This window comes from Gallinula chloropus (genome assembly GCF_964237585.1).
Source record: "Gallinula chloropus genome assembly, chromosome: 3".
NCBI classification, from domain to species: domain Eukaryota; kingdom Metazoa; phylum Chordata; class Aves; order Gruiformes; family Rallidae; genus Gallinula; species Gallinula chloropus.
The window spans coordinates 63,626,359-63,645,939 of record NC_140087.1 but is presented as its reverse complement, the minus strand read 5'-3'; the positions used below and the strand labels follow the sequence as shown (position 1 = coordinate 63,645,939).

General features: G+C 35.6%; 1 protein-coding gene across 1 annotated transcript in view; it reads right to left on the bottom strand.

The window, feature by feature from the left end:
• Nucleotides 1-19,581, bottom strand: part of SPATA17 (spermatogenesis associated 17) — a gene marked incomplete at both ends in the record, with an annotated part of 89,700 nt that overhangs the window by 35,601 nt on the left and 34,518 nt on the right. Inside the window, one exon of the mRNA XM_084261686.1 lies at nucleotides 16,844-16,967. Coding sequence (XP_084117812.1) covers nucleotides 16,844-16,967 — 124 coding nt within the window. The remainder of the gene's footprint in view (nucleotides 1-16,843; nucleotides 16,968-19,581) is intronic.

Below are 19,581 nucleotides of genomic sequence, written 5' to 3'. Positions count from 1 at the left end.
ATGCATCATTAATTGCATCTCCAGTGTGATAAAGTATATTTATTTTTTAATTTATTAATATAAAACATGTGTTTCAAATTCTGAACTAGTAATCTACATCTTTAACAACTGTGACTATCTGGCAAGTGAAAATTATTTGACAGTGTTCCCAAATCATTCCTATAAATATAGGTATTTTATCAATTGTATAGAAACAATTCTCAAGTAGACATATGTGAGTTTACTGAATTACTTATGAACTGCTAAACACTGAGAATTTCTATAACATATTGCACAAATCCACTAAGTCTCCTATAAAACAGATAATAGATGCTTAATATACCCCTGGCAAAAATTAATTTGAAGATACTAAGTTGCTTTAAGAATAATTACATCTTCTACATCAATATACTCTGGATATTCTTAGAGTCATTTTTAGAATTTTTAGAGTAAATTTGCTCAGTTAAAATAAATTATCCTTTGCTTTTATCATAATTTTAATTGCTAAGAAGTATTGAGTAAAATAGTAGGGAACGAAATGTTTCATGATGCAGGGAAAGGTAGGGAAAAGAGTAAATGTTTAAAATCATGCGTTTCTTCTTTGGAACACTACTGAGTACCCATGAGAACGAGGTAGAGCATCAGCCTCCTCATAAAGTATTAATCTCTTGGGGCTGAGAGGATTGAACACTCCCCAATTAGCTCTAATGCATTTTTCATTAATGTGTCCTAGTGGAAAGTTCCAATTTCTTGTGTCAAAACATTTAAGTAAGGCCCATATAAAGCTTATTGTTTAATGAACAAAAATATGGCAGATTATTCAAAATATTGTTGGGTTATTCACAATTTAATGGGCTATATTCTTCAACTCTGCAAGTGATCTGGGCCTAATGACAATTTATTTTGTTCCTCTATGTTCCCCTCTTAGTACAAACCCTATAAACTATTCCACTACATTGTCAGTCTAAAAGTGTAATGGGAAAGAGGACATGAATGAAAAATTGCAGGTCCATCTGTATGATCCATAATATCCAGCTGCTTCTTAAAAGTTTGGTTCTACAAGTCTAATCTTACTCATATAAATATCTCCTAAAAGTTACAGATTCTCCTGGTGTTGTTATTATTTCTGTAGTATTTGATACATTGACCTATTACAATTTTTTTATCAGCCCAGTACTTTTTTGCATTCGAGCACTTCATAAACACAAGTTCCAAGTGGAATCTCAGGTTTTATTCTACTGTTCCACAATTATCGAATGCACTTACGCCATATACTTGTTACACAACTTCTCTCAAACTTAAAATGCCACAGTCAAGGTCTTCTATATAAATTAGATTCCATGCTGGAGATACACAAACCAACTCCATGCCATGGTCATTATTGTTCTTTACCCATTAGTCCTACCACGGCGATCTGATCTGCCTACATTCTGACAAATGAAATTTTGCCTTCACTCTGTTGATGACAGTAAAATAGAAAAGTGATTGCTTGCAACTACCTGAACAGGTTGTTACTTAGTCTTTCCACCCATTCCTGTGCCATGTATGTTCTGTTGTACCCTGCCTAATGTTCCGACATAGAGTCTGCATAGGTCTGCAGGGGTCCTCAGTGAGTGGGAGAGTTGCTGCTCTCTCACGGTACATCTGTGAACCACATATTTTATACGAAACTACAACACCACTGAAAATGTAAACGTTTTCCAGGAGAAAAACGTATCTATGTGCACCACTGAGAATCAGGATTATCTAGAATAAAGCACTATGACATAATAACAACTCTCTGAAGGTGGCAAGCATGGATTTGTTTATTGTTGCAAATCCTGATCTGCATTTCCACCCCTTAAGCTTCTTCTTTAAAAAAATAAAATAATAGTTTAAAAAATCTGAAGAGCAAACCAGGTAGGAAATTTTAACAAACAAAAGTATTTCAATCTTCATAGCACAGGTCTGGGCCGTTTTGGTTTTGTTGTGAAAAAGTGGAAAAATATTTTTTTCCTCTGAAGGTGGATTACAGGTGAGAATAACTTCAAAGTGATGTGCTGTCTGGACTTTAAGAAGCGTTGTTCCTTCTGTTAGTCATACTTAGAGCAAGTATAAATGGCTCTGTGATTAAAATGGCTTTCTTAAGCTGCATTTTGCAATCCATATTGAGATACTGTGCATATTCTACTTGTAATTTCTTTTCTCAAATGTTTGGCAGTAGAAAAAAGTTCATAAAAAAATACAGTTCATAAAGGCTTCAAACTGTGAAATGTTGCTGAATACCTCAAGGTGCACAAATAGTATTGACATTAAGCACTTTTAATTGCACCAAAATTAACCATAATTGTTGTGGGAATCCACTGATTCAGCATCATTTGAATTACCATTGCTGAAAACATCCTTTAAGTCATCCTTTGTTGTTCTTTTTGTACATACTATCAGGTTAAACAGACAGACAGTGTATCAAGGATGAAAATGGATTTCGAGTTTTAATAAGGCCTGTTGGACACTTGAGAAGTTACTGCTTCTTCTACAGTTGAAACTCTTTATAAGATCTGGGTCAAAATTTTTAAGTAACAATTTTTCAAGCAGTCCTTGTTAATTACTTTACATTTTAATTACATATGTTCAAGTATTCAAACAGACAGATAGCAGAGCAATCAGCAGAATTAGTATCTAGATAGATAAAAATAATACTAATTTACTTTAAATTCCCTAAAGTTTCTGATGACGTTTTATGCCAAGATTTAAAATCAGCAAAGTTTTCTAGGAGACAGCTTTCCAGTTCAGACCAATCTCTAGCAAAATTGCTTCCATGTAGTTTTAAATATCTCTGCAAATTGGCACCTTTATTTTTTGTAATTTCTTGTACATGTGCTGTGCACTGATGGATGCCCTATTCATTCTGTCCTCTGCAGGGAGCTGGCAGTCTGCAGAAGTCTAAGAATCTGGAGGATCAAAGCCTTTGGTATTTAATAAATTTGCATATCTTCTTGAGACCAGTACAATGTGTTAAAAGCGTTTCTTCATCTTTTCCCTACTTTATTACAATATTCTCTCAACCACAAAACCATTGTAGTTAATATTGCTTTTTCAGTGATAGAAGAGTATCTGTCTTGAGATATTACCTCATACTTTGATTCTATTATTTTGCCTGCTTTTAGTCCATAACAAAATATGTTAGTCTCCAAAATATTATGAGAGGTTACAAAAGAATACCTCTTGTCTGCAGGGAAAGTAACAGTTTTCTGTACCTGTGTTCTTCAGAACTAAGCAGGGCCTCTGTCAAAGCCAGTTTTCTGGGACTGCATTTCTAGGAACATTTTTCTGAAGTGGCAAACACTATGGGGAAATCTGTGCTAACTGTTAAAAATCCCAACAACTGAGTTATTTGCAGTACTGTTATGCTAACTTCCACCTCAATAAGACCAAAGAAATCTCAGGAGGGGACTTTGCTAATAGCTTCTTACTGACCTCCTTGCACCAGGCCCTTCTGGCGAATGGTGGCCCAGTGGTGAATATGGTAAATGAGGTGTGAAAGCACAGATTTTTTATTTTTAAGACTCTGATTGTGACTAATCAGGGAAAATAGTAAAAAAAAATTTAAAAAAAAAGAAAAAAGAAGCGAGAAATGAGTTATACAATAGATATATTTTTCCCCTAGAATTCTCTGCCTCAGACCTTCCATCATGGAAACCCAAGCATGACCTGGAATATTAATTGCATCAGGTCAAGCATACTGGCAAATGTACCATTTGTTACCCAGTCATCCTTAGCATTACATTAATATTTTGAATCATTTTGCATTTCTAACACTCTATCATTTAGTTTCCTCCCAATCATTTTCTTATCTTTATAATTAATGGTGGCATATAAAGAAAAAAAAAAGAAACAATATTAATTTAATGAACATTAGCAAAGAAGAGATTAGTTGTTGGTTTTTTTAGTCTATGCTGTAGGATATCCATTTTTCGCTTTTCCTGTTTATCATTTCTATATGGAGAGAAAGATTTAACCATTTTTTCCCCAAATATGGCAAATAAATTAATAAGGAGATTGGTTTGAAAGCTAAACTGTGAAGAGATCAGGAAAAAAAAAAAAAGAAAAACAAAGAAAAAGGAAAGAGGAAGGAAATAGAAGAAAGAGAAAGGGAAAAAGAAAGAAAAGAGAAGGAAAGGGAAGGGAGAAAGGAAGGGGGAAAGGAAGGGGAGGGGAGGCAAGGCGAGGCAAGGCAAGGCAAGGCAGAAAAAAAGGAGGAGGAGAGGAGAGGAGAGGAGAGGAGAGGAGAGGAGAGGAGAGGAGAGGAGAGGAGAGGAGAGGAGAGGAGAGGAGAGGAGAGGAGAGGAGAGGAGAGGAGAGGAGAGGAGAGGAGAGGAGAGGAGAGGAGAGGAGAGGAGAGGAGAGGAGAGGAGAGGAGAGGAGAGGAGAGGAGAGGAGAGGAGAGGAGAGGAGAGGAGAGGAGAGGAGAGGAGAGGAGAGGAGAGGAGAGGAGAGGAGAGGAGAGGAGAGGAGAGGAGAGGAGAGGAGAGGAGAGGAGAGGAGAGGAGAGGAGAGGAGAGGAGAGGAGAGGAGAGGAGAGGAGAGGAGGAGGGAAGGGGAGGAGGGAAGGGGAGGAGGGAAGGGGAGGAGGGGAGGGGAGGGGAGGGGAGGGGAGGGGAGGGGAGGGGAGGGGAAGGAAGGAAGGAAGGAAGGAAGGAAGGAAGGAAGGAAGGAAGGAAGGAAGGAAGGAAGGAAGGAAGGAAGGAAGGAAGGAAGGAAGGAAGGAAGGAAGGAAGGAAGGAAGGAAGGAAGGAAGGAAGGAAGGAAGGAAGGAAGGAAGGAAGGAAGGAAGGAAGGAAGGAAGGAAGGAAGGAAGGAAGGAAGGAAGGAAGGAAGGAAGGAAGGAAGGAAGGAAGGAAGGAAGGAAGGAAGGAAGGAAGGAAGGAAGGAAGGAAGGAAGGAAGGAAATTGAAAGACAAAGAAAAGGCTGCATTTATTATGTTAGAAAAGATTGGTGATCCCAAGTGGTATAATAAAATGTCAAGAGGTTTCGATGCTGGGGGGGGGGGGGGTTTATGGTTTCTTATTCTTATTTCTTGACTGAGTTTTTAAAGTCTATATGTGAAATTCCAAACAAAATATGCCCTATTACATATAGTGTAGCTACTGCACTGCAAATAAATACATACATTCAAAATTAAAAATCCATGAGTTGCAGATAAAATGCAAGCATGAAATTGATAGCGTATCCCTTATATCTTTAATATATTTCATTGTAATTTAACTAAAAAATAATCAAGATATGTTCTATTTTCAATATTTTTTCCATATCAACTCTGAAAGTCTGAAATAATCAACATATATCATGAATATAAATGTTTTATTTAACTGTCATTTAATCTTGAAAAAAATAGCTTTGAGGGAGAAAGCCTTTCCAAGTTATCGTCAGAGTAAGAACCTAAACAGAGTCCTACTTTGGTATTTTAATGAGTAGTTAAGCAAGAAGAAAAATACTGTAACAAAACACAGACTTAACTTGGAAATCTTTTTTCTCTATTGTAATTTGTAAAGAAACTAAGCAAGCTGAGAGGAGAGGTAAGAGGTCTTTAAAAGCCATAAAAGTAAAAGCATGAAGGAGAGCTGTGAATGAAATATTTGCTAGAGATGGGATTGCTGAATCAACACTGACCAGTGCACTTCATCATAATTATCAGGACATACTACTGCCAGGGGATTTATAAAAATCCCACTCAGCAAATAATTGCCCTGCTGTTAGGAGATAGTCAGAGTGTTAACACACTGTCACAGTCCAGCGTTTAGTAAGATATTCAACATTCAATTACTCTTGCTGAGAACTAAAAGGAAACATGATCATTTCTCAGCTACTGCAGTTATGCTTCCACATGAATTCCAGTGCACAATCTTGTTAATCCCCAGATACAGTTTCTCTAGGAGGTAAAAGAAATACCTTAAAACATTAATGATTCACAAAGAAAAAACATGCTTAGATGTTGCTGCAACCATGTCTGTAAAAGAAAATCAATTTAAAACTTCCAAATAGCAATTTTATTACAGGCTTTCAGCATAATCCATACTTAGGGAAAATAAAAGGATAAAATTTTTAATATTATATTTATTGGGGAAAGAGACATCTATAAAAATTCTATAGATACTGTTTTAGCAACAAGTATAATCAAAGTATGTCCATGGACCCAAGTTTGAAACATCAAAATATTTTAGCTACAATAGAATGTATTGTCCTAGGAACAATCTGTGATTATTAACTAATATAAACACTTTTTAATATTAAAAATCTAGGAAATGTAATGTAAACTTTATTCAGCTATTGGATAAATACCATAGTGTGGTTCAATATTCCAATTTGAGATAAAGTTTACCATGGCTGACAATAGGAAAAAATGTCACCCAGCTTTATAAATGGAGGTTCAATTCTCACTTAGCTAAATGATGGTCCTTAGGCCTGATCCTGTAATCTTTACAAAAATACACTGTCAAGAATTTAATCTAAATAAGAATTGGAGGACCAATCCTGCTACGGTACCAAAGGTATTTTGGCTTTTTTTGAGACACTGCTTTTATGCAGAGACTGAAGAATTCATAAATGAGTGATGAGTAGCATATATTCTTTCAAGTGGGATTAATTACCTGTCTTCTGCTTAATATATATTCTGTTTAAACAGAGTAATAGAAGCATTAATTATTGTTATTCAGCCTTCAGACTGTAAAGCATGGTTTGGCCCTTTTCATCTGTGAAATGTTTGATAGATATCAAAATAACAGTGCAGCCATGTTTTAAATGCAAGTTTATAAGTAAACCAGGCTGCAATTTTATGGACTATACAATGAGGTGTTAAGGAAACATTCAAGTCCAGTATCCTGGCTACAGACCATACAATCAACATCTAAATTGCAGGGAACAAAACTGTCAGTGAGTCTCGAGATACCAACTGGTTGGGTATTTAGGCAATGAGACAAAAGAGAAACAAAATCTTAGGTCAGTGCATGGATCATTGGGGCACAGTATCTAAAACATAGCAGCCCAGCAAATGCAGAGGCATCTCAAAAATGTATCCATCTTTCATTGACTCTCTCTCTGTCTGAGGCTTACTCTGTCAAATCTAATTCTTATGCAGGCTCTTGATGATTCGGCTAGATCAGGGATAATAACTTGAATGAGTGTTTGATGGCATGGGAAACAATAGTCTTCTGATGAAGACACAAAACAGACACAGAGCATTCAAACTTGTCTTACTGACTTCTTATTTGACTTCTGATTTCAAAACACACAAAAAATAATTTTAACTTTAAAAATTAATAACTTTATTTTAAGAATAGGAATGGGAAATTCCATTATTGTTATTTTTCTTTAAAAATTGCTAGGGTGAGTATGGGATCACATACACATTCTATGACTCTCTGAAAAACATCCTGTTTCTACATCTACCCTGTATAAATGGGAATTAAAGAGCTTAGCCTGAAGAATAATCTCTGAAAGTTATAGTAATTTTCCATGTCTCAATAATTTCATGTAAACACACAGACATTATTTCACAGGGTTATTTTGAGGCTAAAATTATTTATGCTTGTGGGAAATTTTCAGAGCTTTAGAACACTTATTTAAATATGTGACATTATTTACATCTTTACAATTAAAATTCCATCTACTGTTATTGTCATAATTTACAAGATTAGTTTTAAAAGAAAAAAATCGACAAAACTCACTGGATTTAAAAAAAAATTCATGCAATTATACCATTTAGCATCTCTGAATTTGTAACACCAGAAGCTATCTACAGCAATATATCAGAAGACAGCAGGGCTCTTCTTATCAGAGATAGAAATCATATGGAAATTTCTTTTGTTAATGAAATAATTGCTAAATAGAAAATGCATTCACTTCTCCAAAAACACATATATGCAACTAAACAACATAACATTTAATTTATTTTCATTGATTCTTATGTCTGGTACATTGTGCTTACATCTGAATCTTTCCTCATGGACATACATTCTGACAGATTTATTAAACAATTTTCTGTACTAAGCCTAAAGAATTAGACAATGACTAAAAACTTGAAGAGGCAATGTGTTTAACAAAGCAGTCTTCAATGAGACCAATAAACAATTACGTGAAGGTTTAATGAATGATCATAGTATTGTATACAGGAAAGAATAAAGAAGAGGGAACAGAACCACATTAGTCATATTAGTAAAGGGAGTCAAAAATCAGTAGAAAAAAGTGATATAATAGTAAGGGGTAAAGAAAATATGAAGGTTTTATTTAAATGGTTTTTAAACAGAAAAACTGGAAGCCAAGAAAAAAATGCAAAATAACAGTAAAGAAAACAATGGATGGGGGAAGATATACAGTTTTCATCATGTCTATTGCAGGACAGACACAATTCCCAAATTAATGGTGTATATTACATGCTAAAGAAAAGCATTGAATACTGAATAAACTGTGCAAGTTAATGAAAGAAAGAACTTTACTGTTATGCCATTCACTTGCCTAAATTAAGCTGAAAAACAAAAGAATTGGTGTGTACATTCCTCAGCTTGAAGTCTCATTAAAGCATGGATACCATCAGTGCCATTTCTTAACCAACAGCAAGGTTTGCTGTTGAGAAATGTATGGCATTTTATCTTCATGACTTCTCCCATGCCACTCCTGAGCTCCCTCTTCTTATGCACTTATCTCTTACTTAGTATGTACTTATATTATATTCTGATATAATAGTTTCAAAAATTACTGAAGCAAGACCATACATCACATCAAACGTATAAAAAACAGATGGACTCCTACACACCAAATTTATCCCAGTGACGATTTCAGGAATGTCAGTGGAGTTCCACTCTGTGCAAGTGTGTGTGAATGTGGCTCTGTGTGTGAGCTATTTAGTTGATATTTGCACTACATTGTTATTTCCTTGCAATATAGATTATTTCTTAAATGTGCATGCCACATCATACACAAAGCCAAGATTCAATATATAACTCACCAGTTTTCTGACCCTGCAGCAATCCAACCTTTTTGCCACCCCAATTGACAATAATACACAAAATGTGGTCATGTTTTTCTAAGATCTCAGCATGTACACTTTTGATAGATCACACAGCTTGTCCTTTAAACTCTGCCATTAATCCTACCCACGGGAGTTGAGAAGTTTGTTGTTTAGCAAAAATCCAGACAAATAGAGATTACACAATTCAGATGCTGAAAAAGACAGTTACCTTTCAGCAAATGGATTTTTCAATGACTAATGCTAGATGCAGAGATGCTAAATGCTGTATTACATGGTAGATATGGAGATGCCACTATGCTATAATAACATATGCCTACTATGAGTGACATGGCTAGTAACAAGCTATTTAGAAGAAGCACTGAGAATTATTGCCATGTGTACATGGATATGACTTCAAATGTCTGAGCTTGCAGAGGATCAATCTCAAAACAGCACTCAAACTTTACATCCTATTGTGTGGTAAACTCTTTCTAATGATAGGTGATTTTTCAGTGTAAACTCTCATTTCCTTGCACTGTTGCTATCGAGTTGTTATGATTTATAAGACACAGACTTTAGGTAAAATGGGGTTTGCAATACTGTCGCAGAACATGTTTAATCATTTTAAATTTTTTTTTTAAATTTTTATTTTAAAGTTCATTCTCTCATTATCTTTAAAAAATAGGTTGCAGATATCTTGTTTTCTGGGAAGTGTAGCAAAGACAGAAATTACTTTTTCTGTTGGAAGCACTTTCACTTACCACTTACACTAGAAAGAGACCTATGAGAAGAGTGAAAGGGAAGTACTTTTCACTTGCACCAGGGAGAAAGGATTCTGAAATGATGCATAGCCATGTATTTCTTATAGGAGGTAGGCAATGGTGTCAGCAGATAGCACTTCCCTACCAGTTGCCCTTTTCTGGGCATGAGCAGGCTTGCCATCTTAGTTTTGGCTTTGATAGTACTTGCCCAGCCTAGAGACACAACCAACCCTTCCCAGAGAAAAAAAAGAATGTGAGCAAAACTGCAAAATCTATCGAAGTTCTGAACTTTGTCCCTAAATGGTTTTGGCACACTGTGAACCAGAAAGATTCTGGAGGTGTATGTTGCCTTACAGCACTTAGTCTCTTTGTACCACCATGATACTGTATTGAACAGCCGCATTACAGTCCTAAGTGTTCCCAGGATGTGTAATCCCAAAGGGCAAGATCTGGAGTCAAATCCTAAGAGAGCTAAACATTTCTGAGTGTGTGTACAAATTGCATAAAGGTCATTGTTGGAATTCAGACCTAGTAGAACTAACCTTCTAGACGTAAACATTTTTCTTTGTTCAGGAACGATATCTTCCAGAATCACAAATAGCTCTGTCACTGTCTGCTTTCAGTTTACCTTACTTTGTCCTTCTTTTTGACAGAAACATTAAGCAACATTAATTGAGATTCCTTTCAAGTGAACTGAGATTGTGTGTATAGTGCCCCATGAGGCACAAGAGTCCAAGGATTTTCCTATAGTGAATACCTGTGAATAGGCTGATATATCTGGCTTCCAATGTGGATGTGAATACATGAAGAAGGCTTGCTGATCAAACATACCTGTCACAAGTACTGTAAGAAGGATATAATGTACATTGAGAATCCTTTGGAAATAATATTTTGTAAAAACAGAACACTGTAGCGTGAAGTGCTTTATATACTAATGCTATTTAAATGCACCTGCAAGCCTGCCTGAGAGCTAGGAAAGCTCAGTCTCTCCTCTTTAATTTAAATGGGATTTTTTCATGGTACAAGCTTTGGAAAGTACTCAGAAATATCTGACTTCTTGGCAGGGAAATGATGAGTGTATTTTAAACACCCATGGATAGGTGGGGATGTTCAGTGATCGAGGCACCTACATAAAAAAAAAAAAAAAATTAACCATTTTAGTTCATCTTCAGGATGTATTAGCACTTATAATGAATGATAATTTCATCCTCTGAATGTTTTAGAGGCAGGATAATAAAATTACAACAGTAAAGAGGGAGGAAATAAAATGTAAAAGGTAAGAGCTAATTCATTCTTCATGCTAGCTCAGTCCTTGGCCTTTCCTGAACAGACATTGCCAATAGTAACAAATTATGTATAATCATTTTGTGATGTGGACTGTTCACTCCAGACTAAGCCCAAATGACCAAACTTGCAGCCTTGTCTCTTAAACTGTGAATCTGAAGATCAAAGGCCAGAGCTTTATCCACCGAGTCCTCATCTTTATAAGAATAAAACTGCCAGGTGTCCAGAGACAGAGTGGGTGTCAAACAGTGTCGTTTTAGACCTTTTGTTTTTCAAGCTCTTACAGGACAGCACATTAGGTTGGAAGCATATTAATCAGTTGTGTCTTCTGAATATTCATTAGCCTGCTCCAGGAAGGATTTTTAGGTTTTTTTCTCTTCCTCTATTAGAACATTTACACCTGATGTAAGTACAGTAACTTCAATAGAATTAACTCTTGATTTGCAGTAGCACAAAAAGATGTCACACACAGTCTGTACAATGGTTATGAATTGCCACCTCAGTTGAGAGGAAAAAATGTCATAAAAATGCCTTAGCATCACATAGAATTTGTTTTTAAAATATTTTATTTAATGAACTGATAAACACAAAATAATGACTGATAAAACTGATATAATTTTGAGTTCTATACCAACTAGAGAAAATCAAAATGAAACTGAAAACCTCTGAAAAACAAAAGCTGGAAAGTAACCTTGGGGCATCTTTTGCTATTTTATACACAGAACCCCTAATTCAGGGTCTACAGAAGTTTGCTAAATGAGTCCCATAACCCTAAAGAGGAAGTGCTTATGGAGTATGGGTATTATACAGAGAAAATAAAAATGGAAAAACTCAGTTCTCATTGCTGAATTTAGAACTTTTCACTATTATCACTTGATGCCAACATTTTTTTCCTCCTCACAGAACATTGTTCTTACACTGTTTGGGGTTTTTTTCAATTGTTTTCTATAGTGTTAAACTATTACAGAGTTACTGTCTTGCACGTTTATGTCTCCCTGGAAAGTTGTCTCCCTCCTCAGTCAAGACTAGTTCCATTAAAAATACTCCCTTATTTTATAGGATTAGCTATTATATCCCTGAAAGTAATCCTTTCCAGTGAATTAGTTCATAGGTATTAAATACAAATACCAGCCACATGTCTAAATACAGTGTCTAAATACATATCTAAATAGCTAGTGTTGTAGGCCTAGATCTCTTATCTCACACTCTCTGGTTAGGTTATTCCTTTTCTGAGTATTAAGAAAAGCAGGAATTGGAATAATACAGAGGTAAAAAGTGAACACCTTAAAAAATCCAATGATGTAAAGCTCTACAACAAGAAACCAAGTCCTTCAAGTACCAATTGCTGAAAACTGAGATAGTATACTTGGCATGTCATTAGATTGTGCCTTTGCCACATTTTACTCTTCTTCCCTAGGCGCATCCTGTTGGCCACTGTCAAAGATGGGATGCTTGGACAGAGCAGCCTTCAGTCTGACTCGGTCAGATGTTCTAATTGATCAGGGCCCAACAGAAAGAAGATTCTGTACAAAAATCAAGACTAGGCATACACACACAACTGCATGATGAATTTTGCTTGAGGTGTCAATAGTTAAAGCATCCAGATCAAACAGAAGATTCCACAGATCAGTATTAGCTCAGCATGATTTATCACAGAGCAGGAAGTCCAGTTTTGGAAATGAAGCTGGGACTGAGTTCATAGGCCAGAGCAATGATAAACTTAGGGCGTGCACCTACATCATATTCTCAATAATATCAAAATAAACTTTGCAACTGTGTGACAAAGTTCTCAAGCTTTCCTAGACATTACATCACAAAGAACTTTGGCTTTATGACAAAATATAAATGTGGTTTATTTGTTTAGAAACAGGTGACATTTGTAGAAAGGGGAATTAAAATCTTTTACATCACCCAGTGCTGTTTGTTATATGGGAAAAAAACCTATAGAGTAAAGAAAAGATCTGTTATTCTGCTGATCCTTCAATCCTTTTCTCAGCAGCCGGAGAAACTATAATGGCAAAAGGTGTTTTCAGCTGTGGCACTCTGAAGACCATTTCCACTGGAATCTTTTCCTGGTCTCCATGACTACAAGACACACACCACCCTGCTCCTTCCACCACTTCTCCCACTCTGTCTCTTTTCAGTTACCACTGATTTCTGATCCCCACCACATTGCGGGCTTGCAGTTTCTCTACTTGGGAAGCAACAGCAGTGCCAGCAACACCTGACACACCTGCTCACCCTCCGGCATTGCTGCTTGCTTAGATACAGGCCTGATGTATTACAGTACATCAGTACAACTAGTATGGTACTAGATCTTTGGATTTAGTCCATTACATACCAAATTCTAATCATCATTGTAAGATAAAAAACAATCTCAACATTTCCTGGAAAGCTGGATATACCAATGACAGCCACATGTTCCAACAAATATGGGTTCTTCATACCCACTTTCTTTGACTTTAAAGGCTGTTTGTCAGCACTTACTACAAATGTCAGCCTTGAAAATATGACAAAGAGTAGAAGTAAGAAACTTCAATTAGAGTCAATTTTGTTAACACAGAAAGGGGAACTACAAGGATATAGAAGGATAACCTACATAGGCAAACGTGTTTATAATAGAAAACCACATTTAATCAGTAGTTCATTTATTAATGACAGCTAACAAAAATGATCATTAGCATTGTAGTGGAAATAGCACGCTGTGATTATGGAATAATAATAAGAAAAACTTAATTATTCTAAGTTTCATGTCTCAATAAGAAATTACAATGCAGTTCACGATAAAAACAATGATAAACAAAATGCAACAAGGAAAATGACTAGGTAAGAGGGGCATGGACTTGACAGTTGGGATTTCTTTCATTATGGAAATCATGTTGGAAAAATTTCCTTCGAACAAAAGAAGCTCTTGTGTGTAAGATGTTACTTGACCTGTTATTGATACTTCTGGCATATGTAGCAAGTTGATTAAAAGCTCAGTATTTCATAACCACAAAGTTCAGAGCTCACACTTTATTTTTCCAGACATCATTTGGCAACTAACTTAATTTAAATCAAATAAAAATTTACTTTGTTTTTTTCAAGCCCACTGTTATGCCTACAAATAAGGTTATATTGTGTTGTATGGTTATTCCTGGTACTACAGGAAAAAATATATGTAGCTATTCTTTAGTAAAGCGAAAAACTGTTCTGAAGCTGGCAGGATGCATGGCATTGTAATTTCACAGAAAAGTGTAAATTTTTTATGTAAATGGTTAATATGTTGTTAATACCAACAAATTAGCATAGTGACTGCTGATTGTGCAAATATCCTAACTTCTTTAATTTTAAAGAAAAGTTCCTTGCTAAAATACAAATGTTTTATTCAAATTAACTGCTTGATTCTTCTGTGGTTTAAAATGCTTGTCTAAGTGCAATGTATTTCTACAAGTAGCAATGGGAAACAATTGTATTTGGGGAATTTTCTATAGCAAAATATACTCAGTCAACTGCAAAAATGCAGGGCAATTTTCATGTATTGTATGTTGCCATGAAATTTTTTATCATCCAGTAATTTTCCTGACTGACGTCTCATAGTAATGGTACTCAGTTAACACACCTTCCCCCCAGTTAAGTTGCAGGCAAAACAACTTAAATGTAAGTGTGTCAATAAAACACTTTTGGGGGGGATCAAACTCCTGGTTCCTGAGTTTAAAGCATGCATACATTTAGTCTGCCCGTATTCTGGACTGACCAGAAGCTGTGCAACTGCATTAATTCTTGAGCTAATATAGCGTGGCTCTCAACAGGGCTAATTAGTTTGGGTTCAGCCCCATGTTATAGCTCCAGATTGGCTTGGAAAGTAATCAAAGCAAGTTCACATCTGTCCATGTACAACTATGTGTATATACCTGGTACCAGTAACAACAAATAATGCATACTAATTCAGAGCTTGATATTTGTTTTTTCAATTATAAAGGTAACAGTTTATGGAAGAAATAAAGAGTTGAATAGCAAGTTAATTCATAAAAGCAGCAAATATCTGTGGAATAAGAACAGTGATTTCTGTAGTTGATAAAGGATTCATATCCTTTAATGCCAGAAAGCATCACTGTATCATCTTCCATGTTGTGCTCTGCTATGATGTTTGATCATTTCCCTGTTTGATCTGTAAGACTTCTGAAAGAGGTTCTGGGCTTCAGCTTGTAGGAAGTGAAGAATGGAACTTGTCAGGCCTTTATTACAATTAAGGAGCAATAACCAACAATTCCTCTCTATGAAAAAGTAAACGCTCTTGTTTACTAGAGGCAAAATGGGTGAGAAAAGAATTATTCCGATCTCTAGGACACATTGAAACCATTATTGCAACTAGATATTTTGCAACACTGTCCCTATAACCTCCCTGAACATTTGTGGAACTGATGTGTGAGGTGGCTCAGCTCCATTGATGCTACCATGTCCTACCATACATAACAAATTGCAAACTTGAGCAGAACATCTCTAACTCAGTGGGTTTTAGTTGATACATGATTCTACAGTAAGTCCAGCTCATCAACCTGCTCTCTCCATTTGCTAGGCCCCTTGCTTGCAAATTATATTTTTTCCTGAGGCCACTCAAAAGTGTTGACTTTTGCTGCCTGGTTCTACTGGGACATGAATGGACCTTGCTCAGTAATCCAATTAATGAAAAGGCATATAGAGCAGAAAACAACATAAAAGCAGTGTGCATATTTTAAATGTACTAGATCTACATCTGAACAAATCACTGTGACCTAATTTCAGGTACTAACTGGCTCCCTTGTCTAAAAGCCACTCAAAACTTTCAGCTCTTTTATGCTAATATTTTTACTATACTTTTTTCAAATAAAATCACTAAATTTGAGTTTTCATAACTGATATCCAATTAGTTAAACTGAATTTCTATTTACTGGATAGATCACAAATGATTCCCAGAAGGAAGAGTAAATATTTTGTCACTAAAGCGTGATGGTATTTTTCCTGCCTTCTTTAAAATTAACACAGTTCTTAAATACAGACTGTCTGTAACAAACTATGAACAGGAGTGACTTAGTTCATACTAGTATACTCTGCTTGCATGTTAAGTTCTTATTCATATGAACAACAGCAGTCACCAAACATTTATGGCCACAAAGTCTTATTTTTTTTACAACGAGTCAGGAAGGTGACCAAAAAATGTCAAACCCACAAGTTCTAACAATAATATCAATTTTTAAGTGCTGCCATATTCACCTGTCTGTAAAGCAGCCTCCATAAAACTTGAAATCATACCACTTTCGGCAATACAAAACAAATTAATATTTAAAATTTATGCGGTGTTTCTACATGAATACAATCACACTAAATAAGCTAATTCAGGCAGTTCTAGGAAAAGTTTTAGCTGAAAACCTGCATTTACAATCTCTCCTAAGAACAAGCAGAACACAGCACCAATCCATGCATTAGTTCAATTAAAAAAAGGCCAAAAAAATTGAAACAGCTTCTCAGCTTAATAACTTGTTAGCTCTTGACAAGTGCAACAACACAACAATAAGCCAGTCAAAATGAGTTTTTAAAGCGAGGTTATGCCCTTCATGTTGTGTTATCACAGTGGCAGATCAAACTGCTGACTTGGACTCTTTTTGCCAGCAGTGCTGATGCTGCCTCTATGAAGCTGTTGTCACAGAATAGTCATGGTACCTGCTCTTGCCTATAGAAAAGCACTAAATTGAACTCGAAGTAGTGTCTTTGTGATATCTTTTCAACAAGTCATGTCCCATTCAGCCTGATAGTTAATCTCTGTCAGGCTGGGGGCCCAAGTGGTTTGCATGAGCTGTCAGGGACAGGTATACCAACCTGCTCAGTGCTAAGGAGGTAATGCATCTTTCGGGCTTGGTGTTTCATTTCCTTTTCTTTCTTTTCTAGGTCTTTCCTTTTCTCTTCATTTTCCCTCATTTCTGTGTATACTTGGAGTTCATTCCTGTAATAAAACAAGTCTGCTAATTATATTGCAACAGTAAAAAATGTACTAATGTGTTATTTTACTTTAACCCTTTCGTAGCTTCACAGTGTTCTGCTATTATCTATTAGTGACAAAAGTGGAATGCAAAATTACAGTTAATTCAGTTATACAGCAGCAGGATTCTACATGGATATAACTGAAGAAATAGGATTAAAATTATTAAACCTATGAACAGTATATTAATTAGTTCATAGTGCTTACTCTTCTGAAGAATACATCAAAATATAGATTTTTACAGCTTGGTAAAATAGTGTCCATAAATGCCCTTTAATGTCTCTTTAAGAGATGTTTTAGTTTTAAGTTCTCTGGGCAGAAGTTACTATAATTTGGGGATTTTCCTTCAAATGGTTTAAAAATAATTGTTCCATTATGTTTCAGCTGGTGCCTTGTGACACCACCTTCTGACCTGCAAAGAGGTAGACCTTACAGAAGGAGAGAGGGCAATGTACATGGGAGAAGAGTTGACATTCCCTCCTTGGTCGTTGCCCCTTTTGTAAGGTTGAGAATGTAGGTGTAAAGAACTGGATGTAAGCCTTTTATGCATGCAATATCCTTAGGATGAGCTTCCATAGCATTAGGCTTCTTGCATAGGTCACTTTCTGCTCTGGTCTGATTGCAATGGCACAAGCCAAGAAACAGGAACACAAATGCCTCATGAGCCACTGCACGGTGGAGGCTTGCAAACCCTGTCATCTACATGAGAGACTCTGTATTCAATAGGTTGCACAGGATTTCTGTTGTCAGAGAAATAATGACCTTTAGCTAACACCAGCTCTCAAACAATGCAGGAAACTCATGGTTTTCATTGAATGCTTAGAGGGAAAACTTAAGAGACAATGGGTGCGTATTTTCTTGTCAGTGGCTTTTTTTCATAGAGCCAGGCTTGCCATAAATTATGCAGTAAAGTGAGTTAACGCTCTATAAGAAACAAAATTCCATGCTACTGTGCACAGTGCATGTGTATGGAATATTTTTGACCCAGTTAAAAAAAGGTTAGTTTGATTAACATTTGTTATTTTTGTTATTAAGAAATGGCTAGTTCAAATTAACCTGTGTGCCATAGACACCAAGCACATTCAGTCAAGCATTTAGATTGTTTAAAAGTTAATTGAGTAAATTCTAGTCTTTTTTTTAATGCATGTGTGTATATGATAAAATAAAAAGCAAAGAAAAATATACTATTCACAGATCTGGATAATTCAAATATTTCAGCAAAACAGATTATTTAGAGAGGTCCACATTAATAGTCTCAGTTGTTTCAATGAGTACCAAATAAGATGCTCTAGGACAAGGGTCAAATCTGGTCAAAATATGCACATGAATAAGTTTTCTGATATGAATAATCCCATGAGAAAGTCACATTGCTCCTGAAAGTGTTTTTAAGATTGTGACTCATTCTTAATATTTTAATTATCGTAAAGTTTAGTTCATCAAACTATATGAAAGATCAATAATTGCATTATAAATATAAACACCATAAAATCACAGCCTTAAATACAAGTTGCCACATAGAATTTTTGTTTCATGCTACATTTCAAGGAGTTTTTATCAACTAAAATAAGTAAAATAGAAAGTAATTAAACATGTTTTATTTCAAATGTAGAAGGAAAAAATAGAATGAAAAGGCAATAAGTTAAAGATCAGAAAAGATGTATAGGTCTGTTTCAATCTCTTGAAATATTTTTTTGTTGCAGTTTACTGTTAAAGGCTGCTAATACAATATTTCATACAAGGTTACTTACGAAGCACACTGACGTTTAAAAATCACCATGCTATGCTTTTGCAGCAGTGTAATTTTTTTCCAACATAAGATTAAATTGCAAAATAAATGAATTACTTAGAGTGGCATGGCCCCCATTTTGCCACCCTTCTCTTGAAAATTGCTTATTAATATGAAAAAAGAAGTTGGAAAATAGCCTGTTTTACTTTATGCATAGCGTTTTGGGCCGTCAAAGCCTGCAGAGCTGGACTAGCTGCACATTTTAGATTGTGTTGGCAAACGGGGACGATGACCTTTCTGACCTGCATCTCAAGGCTATTATTAATCGCTAAGTAACCTGGTAAAGCCAAACAAATTTGTTTCCATTGAAAGGATCTCTATCTGTGTCTGAGAATTTGTGCTGTACCAAACAAACCTCATTAACTGTGTCCATTTTTGACAAAGAACCAGGAGTTGAAGAGATTGGCGACCTTTCTTTGTCCTTAAGGTACAGATTTCAGAGTCCCTGCTTATAGGTACATAAGCATTTTTACTTGGAAACTCTTTGTTCTATATCAATCAATCATAAACAAATGAATAAATAGAAAATGCATATAGTATTGACTTTGTTAATTTAATTTTTTCTATTTTACCTTCAATATCAGAGTGTATGATCCAAGTTTCATGCATCATACAGAGAGTAATGATACATATTTCATACTGTTTCTTGGGTGTTTTTTTTATTACGGACCCTCTATTCAGCTTTAGTACTACTATCTAAAGCTGTTGAAATGTCTATCAATATATTACTACAGTTTATTAACATTCTTATATTCTCATGCACCTCTTCTCATCAGTGGATATGGAAGCTTT